Source organism: Chenopodium album, chromosome 7 (genome assembly GCF_948465745.1).
Source record: "Chenopodium album chromosome 7, dcCheAlbu1.1, whole genome shotgun sequence".
NCBI classification, from domain to species: Eukaryota; Viridiplantae; Streptophyta; class Magnoliopsida; order Caryophyllales; family Amaranthaceae; genus Chenopodium; species Chenopodium album.
In genome coordinates, this window is record NC_137840.1 from 22,426,460 (window position 1) to 22,439,533 (window position 13,074).

Below are 13,074 nucleotides of genomic sequence, written 5' to 3' on the forward strand. Positions count from 1 at the left end.
GCTGCCTTCTCCTTTGGATGGGGAGTGGGCTGCCGGTTTCTGACTGACTTCCCCTTCTCTGGAGGAGTCTTCTTCACCGACTGACCTTTACTTGGGCCAACCCTGCTTTTGGTGATCAGCTCTTTAATTTCACCCTTGAAACTCGTCATGAACCTCATGAGTTCGTCTCGGGTGACTGGGGCTGATCCAGCTGCCGTTTGGGTTGCCCCTTCCGACTGCCCGGTAGGTCTGCTCGGACCCGCCTGGGTGGCACCCCGCTCCAGAGTCTCTCTGGGCCGGATGCGCTTAACTCTTTGAGAGCCGTCCTCGGCTGTAGAGGTTTCGACCTGAGGATCCTCATCCTCCTCATGGTCTGTAAAGACTTCTGGGTCTTCGCCCAGACGGTTAGGGGGTGGTACAGACTCTTGAACCATCTTCGAGGTACTCTCCCCACAGACGGCGCCAAATGTTTTGGGGGTTTTTGTTCCTCGGGAGAGTTACAACACGAAGACTGATCCGGGATGAGCTGAACCTGCAAAACAAACGGAGACACCTGTTGAGTGGTGCTCCGCCTCCGACGCACAAGTTAATAACTTGAAACGGAATAAAGAGAACGGAAATTTAGGTGGGTATCTGCTCGGATTCCAAGCTCAGGTGTTTCTCTGATGTAAGAGAGTGTAGTTGTAATCAATGGAAAAGTTGCCCTCGAAATGAGGGACATTGCCCTATTTATAGGGTCATCTGGAATTGCCCCTGATTAGGTCACTGAACCCTAATCATTGGTGGGCTGCGCCGTATTCCGGCTTTCTCGGGATTTGGGCCTGAAGGCCGCCTTTTCCCCTTTATCTCTGGAATGACACGTGTCAAACAGGGATTGGTCCATTTTGGACCAATCTGAGGCTGACACGTGTCACCCTCTGATTGGACCACGTGGCAGGGTAAAAATACCCTAAACAAAGGTCATTTTATTCCGGGATAATTAAAAAATCGTTTTATTTTTGGAAGATCGGGCAAAGGTCATAATATTCTTGACAAATTTTCCAAAATAAAATTTTTAACAAGATGTATAACTTTTTTCTTTTAGTTAATAAGTTCTCTATCCCTCTCCTATCACATCCGCCCCCCCTTTTTCACTATCTCTCTATTCCAAAAATATCCTAAATGTCTACTAAGGGTGCTTATGAGACGAGACAACCCGCGAGCCACTGGAGTTTAACTCGGCCAAAACTCGACTTGAGTGAGCTCGACTTAAGCTCGAGATTTACTCGAAACGTTAATGAGTTGAGTCGAGTAGCTAGGGCTGGGATTTCTAATTTTATTTTAAATTTTTAGTTGTTTTTTTGGTTAATTAGCTCTTGACACGTGAAAATTATAATATTAATAAAAAATAAATTAACCTTTTCAACAGATAACCGATAATTGGAATTGAACAAAACAAGCAACCCCCCGAGATTTTTAGTCAAATTATTTCGAGATTAGGAAGACTTTGACATATTTAAATATTGGATTACTTTTTAAAAACCTCTCTTCTCTCCTCCTTCCTCTCTCCAAAACCCTAACCTCCATTGTTGAATTTTAAAGGGGCTTCCATCGGTTTAAACCAGTAAAAAGCCCAAATCCTAGTTTCTTTAAAGTTTTTTTTAGGTTTTATAATAATGCTTCTTCCTTTTGGGAGGAGCTTTTCTCCCTCGAAAGAAAGGGTGTCTGATCTCCTTCGAAAGACAAGGGTTTTTCGACCTCCTTAGAAAGACAAGGTTTATCTCCCCTTTTCAGGGGAGAAATTTCTTAGTTTGGAATCCATGATATTATATCTAATGAATTGTCGTGAAATTATTTTGTTGTTGAAAAAGTTATCAAGTTTTCGAATGCAAACAGATGAATCCGAAGAAAAACATCCTCACGGCTACAAAGGATCGTTAGATTGTCTCTCCAACAATGCTGTATTTTCCAGCGATATAAGCGGGAGATGTTCCATAGTGCAAGATCTACTCGACGATCGTAGTTTTTATGAAGGAAAATTTTATTTGATTCAATATCTTATGTATTTGTTAACGTCGATCTATATTGTAGATGTCCTATGACTTTTAATTAATAAAATATTTTTGCTAATTCAAAAAAAAAAAAAAAAAAAAAAAGCAACTCCCATAATAATCCAGAATTGGGATTATTAAAAAAAATATGGAGCTTGGGTATTATTTACAATTTTTCCAACTAGAAAGGGGATGCACTTGTAGTTACTACTTAGGTCCTGTTTGGCAAAAGTAGCGGTAGCGAGTAGCTTTTAGCGGTCGAGTAGCAGGTAGCTTTTAAGGTAGCGGGTAGTGGTCAATTAGTAGTGGGTAGAGGTTAGCTGTCAAAGTAACGGCTGATGACATAAGTGTTTGGTAAAAGTAGCGATTGTAATACTAAAATATATCAAAATTCATATAAATATTGTTTAAAAAGTAATAAAAAATTGCCAAACGCTACTATTTTTAACATTTGAGAAAAGCTACCTAAACGCTATCGCTAATTGCTACTAGAATCGCTACTTTGTCAAACACTCAAATTTTTTCTTTTTTTGATAGTGTTTTGACTGGTTAAAACGCTAACCGCTAACGCAACTACCAAACACAGCCTTAGGGCCTGTTCCGTTTGACTGAACTCAGCTGAATTGAACTGAACTGAACTGAACTGAACTGAACTGAACTGAACTGAACTGAACTGAACTGAACCGAGCTGAACTGAACTGAACTGAACTGAACTGAACTGAACTGAACTGAACTGAGCTGAACTGAACTGAACTGAACTGAACTGAACTGAACTGAACTGAACTTATTAATTAGTGATTTTAAACTACGGATTAGTGATCTTTTATTATTTATTGATATTTATTACTATACATATGTGTATATACAAATGTACATTTTAAAATATTTACGAAAAATATACTATATAATTATAATTATAAAATGTATGGAAAATATATTATAAAATGTATGGAAAATATATTAAAAACTTGAAACCTCTAAACATTTTAAACACATATACTATTTAATTCAAAAATAAAATAGTATTAGGACAAAAGAACACAAAACACTTACATGTATCTAACCCATTTAAACAAATTTTAAATAAAATAATATATATATAAAAATAAAAATAAAAATAAAAAAAAAAACCAACAAAACACCCTAACTAACCCACGATGCTCTAACCCCAAATAAAGAGAAAGAAAAACACTTTCTCCTTCCTCCTGCATTCACCCATTCGGCAGCGGCCCAAACGGCGGTTGTCCAAGCTAACGTTAGTATCAGCGGCGGTTGTCCAAGCTAAGGTTAGTATCAGCGGCGGTTGTCCAAGCTTAGGTTAGTATCAGCGCCCCCTTCTGCCTGTAGTCCACCAGCGGCGGTGCCCAGGCGGTTGTTTTGATTTTTCGGCGGCCTGAAGGTGTCCAAGCTAAGGTTAGTATCATTCCTCCTTTCTAATTGGAGATTTTGTTTATAATTTTTGTTTATAATTGGAGATTTTGTTTATAATTTTTGTTTATAATTGGAGATCGGCGGCCTGAAGGTGTCCAAGCTAAGGTGTCGAAGCTAAGGTGGGCATCATTCGGCGGCCTGAAGGTGTCCAAGCTATTTAGATAGTTCTGTTTTGGATAGGTTAGTATCATTCATCCTTTCTAATTGGAGATTTTGTTTATAATTTTTCTTTTTTAATCTTGAATCCTAGCTCTTATTTTATTTGGAGATTGCAACCTAAGCCAGATTTGAAAAACAGTTTGGTCATTGAAGCTTGAATCGACCTCTCTTATTTGTGTTGTTTAAGACATTGAATCAACCTCTCTTTACTGTTGTTGTTACAATTGTAGTATGAATTGAATTATGAATTGAATAGTTGTTGAATTAATTTCTAGTTGTTGAATTAATTTCTAATTGCCTAGTTTCTAATTGAATAGTATGAATTGCAGTGTAGTTATTTTTTTAATATCATAAAATTAAAGCTATGATTAATTGATTATAAGAAAGCATGTAGAAATCAATTTATCAGTAAGTTATTTTGGTTACTTTGTGGTGTAATGTTTGTTTTGTTACTTTGGTTGATGTTTAGCCATATCTTGTTTGCAATGAGTACCAAACGGGCATCATTCACTTCGGACATTGTGACCATACTTTTGGGAATCTTACCGGATCATGTCACCCCGGCTGGGGGGAAAGTTGATTGGGATAATGTTGCAAATATTTTAAATCAAAGAGCAGGAAAGACATTTTCAGTCGTTTCTGTTAAGAATTGGTTCTCGAATATGAAAGAAAAACACAAAGCTTGGAGAGAATTGAAGAGATGGACTGGTCTTGGATGGGGGCCGAATAATTGCCCTCTAGTTGATCTTGAATCAGAAAGATGGCTAGCCTTTTCTAAGGTACTTGTTGTGTATTTTTATCCATTTAAATTCCTATACTGTACACATATGTTTTTTTTTTTTACTAATGCATCTCTTTGAAACGGAATCCTTTTTGAGAAATATAAAGCCAACGGAAGATCCCTTCTTAGGACTCCATTCGAGAATGAGCAAGAATGGAATAACATTTTCAAAGGTGGTTATGCAAGTGGTGATTTAAGCTTTACACCTGCTTCACTTGGGCATAAAGAACAGGAAGATGTTGATGAAGTTGAAGATGAAGGAGCAGGTGACTCTGATGATGTTCCAGGAGATGAAACCCAAACCCCCAACATTTCCATCCAGCCTCCTGTTGCCCGAAGTGACCCAAAAAAACGTAAAAGCATTGACAGCCAGCCTTCTAGAATTTCTGGTAAAAAGTCCAGGGAAGAGGATATTGATGCGTGTCTTGATGTACTGAGACGATCTTCTTTGAGTCAATCTTCTAAACCCAAAAATGCTTTTGATGAAGTTCTCAGTATCTTGGACTCCATGGGGATTATAGAACAGTATGGGGAATTCTTTACTGTAGATATTCTTGATAGCTTTTGCAAAACTCCCGGTGCTGTTGATATTTTCACCATTTTGCGTTCTGATGAAGGGAGACTTCACTTCATCAGGAAGCATTGTAAGCTTCCTGATGAAACGTATAAGCCAGACACCACTTTCAGTTCATTAATATCTTCTGAAGATGTCTTGATGTATGACAACTAGTATGTTAGGTTGGAATTTTGTGACTTTCTGGCGGCTTTTATGTTTGTGATCAAATTTTCAATGTGGATTTTAGTTACAACATATGTTGTTGTAATATGATCGGATGATTTCGGTTACATTATTTCTGTTATGTATGTTTTTATCAACTTTTGTGACCACTATGTATCAACTTTTATTTATGCTTTTTATTTTAAATTTCGTATAAAGTAATTTGCGTTAAATTTTTTGTTGGTTATGTAGAATGGATGATGAGTTGGTGCAAGAAAGTTTGACACGTATAGCATTGTATGAGCTACGGAGATTGACGTCCCAAGTTGAACGGATACCTATGCATGTTGGTGGGGAAACGGGGAGCCAATGGATTCATAGGATGGTGACAGGCCATCATAATTTGTGTAAAGAACAACTTCGGCTAAGTAGAGAAATATTTATAAGTCTTGCTAATGTCCTTAGAGCACAACAATTGTTGACAGATGGTTCTGGTAAACATATGCACATTGAAGAGCAACTTGGGATAGGTTTGTACATGCTTGCCAAACCTGCTTCTGTTCGTGATGCTGCTGAAAGATTTCAACATGGGGTATCTACTATTTCGAGGTATTTCCACAAAGTGTTAGAGGCATTGCAGACATTGTCAACTCAAATAATTCGACCTTATCAAAGTTTGAATGAAACACCTCCTGAAATTCAAAACAACAACAAACTCTGGCCTTTCTTTAAGGTACACATTCACATTAAATTTTCAAGATGATTAGTGTCTATGTAATAACCTTGTTCACTTTTGTGCTTAGGATTGTATTGGTGCCATTGATGGTACCCTCATACATGCAGTTGTTGCCGATGCTATGGGCAAGGCCCACAGAGATCGAAAAGGGGATAAATCATGGAATGTGATGGCAGTGTGTTCACATAACATGTTGTTTACTCACATCAACGTAGGCTACGAAGGCAGTGCACATGATAGCACCGTTTGGAAGCGAAGTTTAGGAGAAGCAAGAATGGGATTCCCTCATCCACCGCCTGGTACAAACTAAATTTCATGAATAAAATGGGAAAATTTATTAGTTTCGTTAACTAACATTATCATTATTGCACAGGAAAATACTATGTAGTTGATTCAGCGTATCCTAATACACTCGGGTACTTAAGTCCCCATACAGGACGTGATTTGAGGTATCATTTGCCTGATTTCAAGAGATCAGGTCCTCCACAAGGAATGTTTGAGCATTTCAATTACCTACACTCGTCTTGTCGAAATGTAATTGAGCGGATTTTTGCAATTCTGAAAAATAGGTGGAAGGTTCTACAACCTAAATTGATGCCGCAAATGGAATTACGTTTTCAGTTGCAAATAATCGTTGCTTGTTGTACTCTACACAATTTTATTCATTTACATGAACTAGGGATTCCAATCACGCACCAAGTTGAAGTCATGGAGCGAAGAGAAGATCATACTATGTACGATCCTAACAGAAAAGCAGCTATGGATATTGTACGACAAGAAATAACTGATCAGATATGGGAGTTAGTTCAGAGGAATGCCGAGGTAATGGAGGAGTTTGGTGGACAAAAAGAAGACGAAGAACTAACTGACTATGAAAATTAGTTTAAGTTGTGTAGTACTCTAATTTTCTCAATGAGATTAACATTAGAAATATGTTTCAAAAAAATAGAACCATTTGAACAATGAATTGTATCAATATTATTATTGTTATTATCATTATTATTAATTATTGATAATTATTATTATTATTTATTGATTATTATTATTAGTATTATTAGTATTATTATTATTAATATTATTGTTAATATTATTGTTATTATTATTATTATTATTATTATTATTATTATTATTATTATTATTATTATTTTTGATGTTGTTGTCGTTGAATAAGAGCTTAAAAGAATGAAATTTGGCTTTATATCATTAGCAATATCATTAGACATAAATTAAGAGCAGAGCTGAACTGAACTGAACTGAACTGAGCTGAACTGAACTGAGCTGAACTGAACTGAACTGAACTGAACTGAACTGAACTGAATTTCAACGGAACAGAACAGGCCCTTAAATTAGATTTGGCGGTTCTCTCCTCTCCATGAGCTTAAGCACATCTTAAAAATCTTAAAATTGCAGAAAATCGTAAAAATGGTAATTTCTATTGGAAGAACAATTCGAAGGGGATGCACCCTGCAAATGCTGCAATTCTCAGAACTTGGTCACGAAATTTCATTGTTAAGATCCCACCACCAGAAACACCGCCGTGCATATGCTTTCCTCGCCTCACATTTCGTCGGAAAACTCTCCAGTAATTCTAAAATACCCACTTCTGGCGTTTACTTTCTGCATTCATATAGAACATTTTCTTCTTCATCATACACATCTGGGTCCAAGTATGGTGGTTTTCTACAATGGTATTTGCGTATGCTTGAAACTCGTCCATATATCACCAAGGCCATCTCTTCTTCCTTTATTTTTGCTGCTGCTGATTTTACCTCTCAGGTAATTCTTAGTTTTCAGTCTCATTACATTTTCATTTTGCAATTATTGTTTTTTTATTTTTTATTTTTATTTTATTTTTATTTTTATTTTTATGATTGTTGCTGTGTGTGTGTGTTTGTTAAAACTAGCATAAATCAAAGTGTAAAGGGTGTTTGTTAAAACTAGCATAAATCAAAGTGTAAAAACTAGCATGAATATAGATATGCCTTCTTAAAATTACTAGTATGTCACTATGCCAAGAGAGATCAATTGAAAATTCAAAGCAAATTACAAGTAAATTATCAATATATCAAGGAAGCTGAGAATTATCCTCTCTTTGTCCAAAAAAGAGAATTATCCTCTCTATTCTAAACCACCAATTTCGGGTTAAAGCTGAACACCAAAATTACATTCCTTGGCAAAAAGGATAAAAGGCAATTCTTCCTAACAAATGACTCTTATCATTTTGGACAGCTACATGACAATTACATTTTTTTTTAATCCAATGCTAATCGCTTGACATGAGCCACAATGATTCAGAGTAGTTCTAGGATGGTTAACCTCCTGGGATGTCATCATGTTAATTCATGTAGCCAACCCCAATTAAGGGATTAAAGTGTTCAAGTAGAAGAAGAATAATGCTTATAATTGCTGTGGATTGTAACCGGATGTAAGATTCTTTTGTGGTTCTTTATTGTGTCCATATGAGGCTACAGACAGCATTCAAATTGATGCTAAGATATAGGGTATTTAAGGGCTCGAATTGCCACCATTAATCAATTTTGATCACCACTTGATTGCATCTTGATTTTGCTTGAATGAGACCTTGTAAAATAGCTTGGCATTCTGCTTGGAGCACATCTTCGTGCATCAATTATTTATCACCTTCTTCGTGCATCAAATATTTGAGGATGGTTCGATGTTTATCGTCTTGGAAGTTGCAAAAACATCATTTCAGCTAAGCTAAGATATAGAGTATACAATTTTCAAATGATTTTCATCAATATGATCAGTGTCTGTCTTTCCACCATTTTGTAACAATGGGCAGGAAAAGGCTACAGTAGTTTCTTAATAGGAATGTTAGGCTTTTATAACACTTCAAAAGATTCATGAAGGGAATCTAGGGACCTCTGATTTGTCAAGGCACCATTTCAAGAATTTTATACATTCTCATAGGCAGTGAGGCAATCATTTGCCGGAACAAAGCCTAGTATCTTTATTTAAGCATGAAGTTTTCTTTTGGCCCACAAGATAATTGGTGCATATCATATAGTTTTCTCTACGAAAAATCAAATATTGGAAGGCTTCATTGCCTCATTGGAAGCACATTTCCTCTTTAAATTTTATTTGAAGGCTTTTGCATTCATGAGTAAGTTAAGTGATTTATTGACCTTGCATTGCTCCAATGATTTTGAGAAAATTAAACCTGTACTGTTTGTCATTGTGTTGACAGTATTGAGGTGAATCACACGACCATGTGTTTACACTGGTTTGGAGCTCCTGCATATTACGATTTTGAGGAATTCCTGTTGTTGATCAGATATAGTGACATTACAATGTTAAGAGAGACTGTTGTAGTTGTTTCTATCGTTAAATAAACTTATGGTCTTAGGCTAACCAGGGGGTGAGAGGGCGTAAAGAAAGACTATTCTGATAACTAATGCGGATTTATTGTCTAATCAGAATGTGGAAATTTATAAGAAGGGAATAAAAAATAACGGGGCAACCAGCAGCTAGCTGTGGGCAGACCTGAGGGCGTGGGCGCAGCCACCTGGTGTTCAGGTGCAGTTCAACTGACTGCTGTCCGCGGCTGCTGCTTCTACGATATGATGTTGCTGCTACTTTGTGGAGGTTGTTGGCTGCGCTTGGGAGCATTAGGTGAGGTCTTTTTTATTTTATTTGGTGATTCTTAGGCTGCCATAAGGTGCTACAAATTGCTGCAATGCTGCTGCCTTTTGTTGTCTATTGTGAGGGCTTGAAATTTGGGGCTGCTGCAATTTTGTTGCTCTGGGACTGTCTTTGAGCATGGAAAGGGGGTAATTTAGAGGGTGCTAGGATCTGCAAAGCTTTCTTGGAGCTGCGGCTGTAAAGGCTGCTGTTCGATATGCTTGCGATTGGTGTAGGGAAGCTAGGAGCTTAGATGCTTGTTGCCTTGGTGCATAGTCGATGTAGGGGCCGTGGGCACCTATGAGGCCGTGCCCATGCTGCCCTTGTGCTCCCTATGCAGTGGCAAACCTCCTTAAACTTGCACAAGGTCATGACCACATCCCTGCATGGCCTATGCACGGCATACTAGCTTCTTTCTCCTTTCACCCTTCCATTCTTCCATGCATCTACAAGCTTCCGTCCTTGAACTTTCTTTGAACAATTCAGCATGGAAAAACCTTCAAACGTACACATAAATATTCAAACAAAGCATGGGTGATAGAACAAAGGAAAATGCATTAGATGAATAAGGAATTCGAGAATAAACGTGCATTCCTCTTAACTATCACTTAAGCATGTACACATTTGTTTATTGAACTAAAAAACCGCAAAACAAACTAAAAAGAACCAAAACTAAGCAAGAAACCTATTCCTCATCATTGTGGTATAAAAATCCCGTCTCTTTTTCTTTGTACCATAATGGTAGCTGCATAGCTCCAAGTCTCTTTTTCCATAACACTCTAACACCTTACATTGAAAACATCTTGTCCTCTTGCTTCTACTTGGAAAACATCTTGTCACCTTGCTTAGTCTAAGATATAAAAGTTTAGTAGTTTTGTGTTCATTATAACTTGAGTTGAATGTGTTATCTTTACTTCTTTTTAGTGTTAGCTTGGGTTGCATAGCTCTTCTATTTATCTTTTCCAAATTGTTAGCAATTGTCATGTAGTTCAACTGATTCATGCTTTAAATTTTGCTAGATCATTACATTGCCACCATTGGGGTCATTTGACTTATTCCGGACATTGCGTATAGCTGGATATGGATTGATAATTATGGGACCATCTCAACATCTTTGGTTCAATTTTCTCTCAAGGATCTTGCCTGGAAGAGATGTATCTACTACTTTGAAAAAGATATTTATGGGACAAGCTATTTATGGACCGATTATGAACAACATTTTCTTCTTCTATAATGCAGCTCTTCAAGGTAGAGTCCTTGACATCCTCTGAAAACTACTGTAATTGCTGATGAGAATTGGTAGCTTGATTTTTATTTTTATTTTTTTTTAATTTCTTTTCCTACAGAGACCATTATGCCCTTCCTTGTGCTAAGGAGAGGCTCCTTTCTTCTAACTTCAGTCCTTGTGTCATAGTTCTAGATATTCATTTTGCAATGAACTTCACTGTATGCTGATTGCTTACATAATCGTCTTAACTATTGCTAGGTTAAGTAGAAAAGAATGGTAGAGGGATTGGAATGATATCTGGCAACTGTTTGGATAATTTAAGTTCCATTTGAGTAGCACATTGTTATTTTCAATATTGATGAACCTATGGAGGTCTGAGAAAAAAAAAAAATTGAGTTTTTGTATCTTATGTGTTATACTAACAAAATGGAAACTAATGGACTTTGGTATCGAGGGTCGAGCTCGGTCATACTACATCACTCCATGCATCATCATCTAAACACTTTCAATTAAACTCATTTTGATTTAATGGTTTGTTAATGTTCCCAAAGTCACTCCTGGATAAAATATAAAAGTTTTCATTTTCTTCTTTTCTCACTCCATTATGACCCAACAAATTTTCATTGATCTTGTAATGCTTTTCTTATGCGTGTTATGCAGGTGAAACTAGAGAAGAGATTTTTGCAAGACTGAAGAGAGACCTTCTCCCAACTTTGATGAAGGGTCTTATGTATTGGCCATTGTGTGATTTTCTAACATTCAAATTCATACCTGTCCACCTGCAGGTACTTTCTAAAACTTTCAACCCTTTTTTCTATCATTTAGGACAAAAATCTGTTAGATATATGAAATGAACAATGCAACGAGTCTATGTGGCTGTTTAGTTTGAATTTAGGTGCAGTAGCTACTGAGTCAGATGGAATTTATGCATGGTGTATGTTATGTAAAAAGCTTTTATTTGTCTACACCTCTAATATAGGTTGCAATTCCCCCCTGTTTGCTTGCAGCCATTAGTAAATAGTTCTTTTGCCTACATGTGGACGATTTATTTAACGTACATGGCAAGCTTGAAGAAAGTTGGCGAGGATTGATTAAAGAGTTTGTCATAAAAGTGGTATTTACAATACTTGGCTTGGTACTGGAGTGAATTTTGATCAATATTTGAGTTTTCAGGTTTAATATTTCAGACTTCAGAGTTGCATTCAGTGTCTGAATGGATGCAATATATTTTTGGATAATATGTAGTGTAGGCTTGAACTTCAATTATGAATAAGGTATTTTGTTTATGGTTGATATATATTTATTTATTTAATTTTTTTGCTTCCTTTGAGAAAAATACACGAGTATAAACTTGCAAGTTGCAACATCAACATGGATAAGTGTTGCGATTCATATAAATATTTTTAGAGAATGAGTCCAACAATCTATACACCATCTATATATGAGAAGTTTGGAGTGCCAAGTTAGTTATGGCTGATTTTCATTGTATTAGTTATAGTGTCGAGTCGGTTGGAGGGTGACACTCTTTGTAAAAAAACGAGAAGTTTCGATTACAGTTGAAAATAAAAAGACAATTTAGTGCTTGCCCTTTTGTGCCACATCAACATTTTCTATTAGCTTTCTGGCTTCTCCTGCTTTCCCAAATTCCATCACAGCCATGTATCGTATGTTCCTTTCACGTTATCAATGGGTTATTGATCTGATCACAACATGTTTCTTTGTCCTAAATTTGGGTTGCTTTTCATTTTTGCTTGGTTTGTAATCAGCAATTCGATGTAGACAGGTATTTTCTCTTTGGCTTTCTTTTGATTTTTTTTTCCTTGTTTATAATCTATAATTTCTGGGTTGGATCTTTCTCTGCTATTCGATTTTCTTTTGAATTTTGTTGTTGGAATTGGGTTAATATTCAAGTTTAGGTGTATTTTTTTTGGAATAACGTGAATTGATTTTTGTTTGTTTGATTGATTGATTGATTTTGTGTCAAATTTAGTATGTTTTGGTCATTGATTATGATTTGATCGATTCGAATTTTGTGAATTATTTTCAAGTAGTTAGCTCAACTTTCATCACGATTTTTATAGGTTTATAGCTGATGATTAAAATTATGATTAAAATTATTGTTGTCAAGGTTTTCTTCTTTTTTTTTTTCAACAAGTTTAGTTGGTATTAAAAGTCACTAGTTTGAAAAATTCGTGACGATATCTCCCTCGCAAGAAAGGGCCGTGCTCTCTAGGTTTTAGGGTTTTCCTGCCGTTTTAATCGGAAGGCTCGTCACGGAGAGGCCTTATAACGTGGAGGCTTTTAAGTCTACTATGACGAAAGTGTGGGCGCTAAAGGATAAATTGGTGATAAGGGTTTTGGTTCCGAACC

The 13,074-nt window shown here is 36.5% G+C and overlaps 1 protein-coding gene across 1 annotated transcript; it reads left to right on the forward strand.

Moving 5' to 3' along the window:
• The first annotated feature begins 7,231 nt into the window (after nt 1-7,231).
• LOC145638960 (protein sym-1-like) lies at nt 7,232-12,028 on the forward strand. The gene is made up of 4 exons (XM_081690038.1): nt 7,232-7,610; nt 10,496-10,724; nt 11,365-11,489; nt 11,712-12,028. The coding sequence occupies exons 1-4, from the start codon at nt 7,257-7,259 to the stop codon at nt 11,793-11,795; spliced, it is 792 nt and encodes a 263-aa protein (XP_081546164.1). The 5' UTR covers nt 7,232-7,256; the 3' UTR covers nt 11,796-12,028.
• The last annotated feature ends 1,046 nt before the right edge of the window (nt 12,029-13,074 follow it).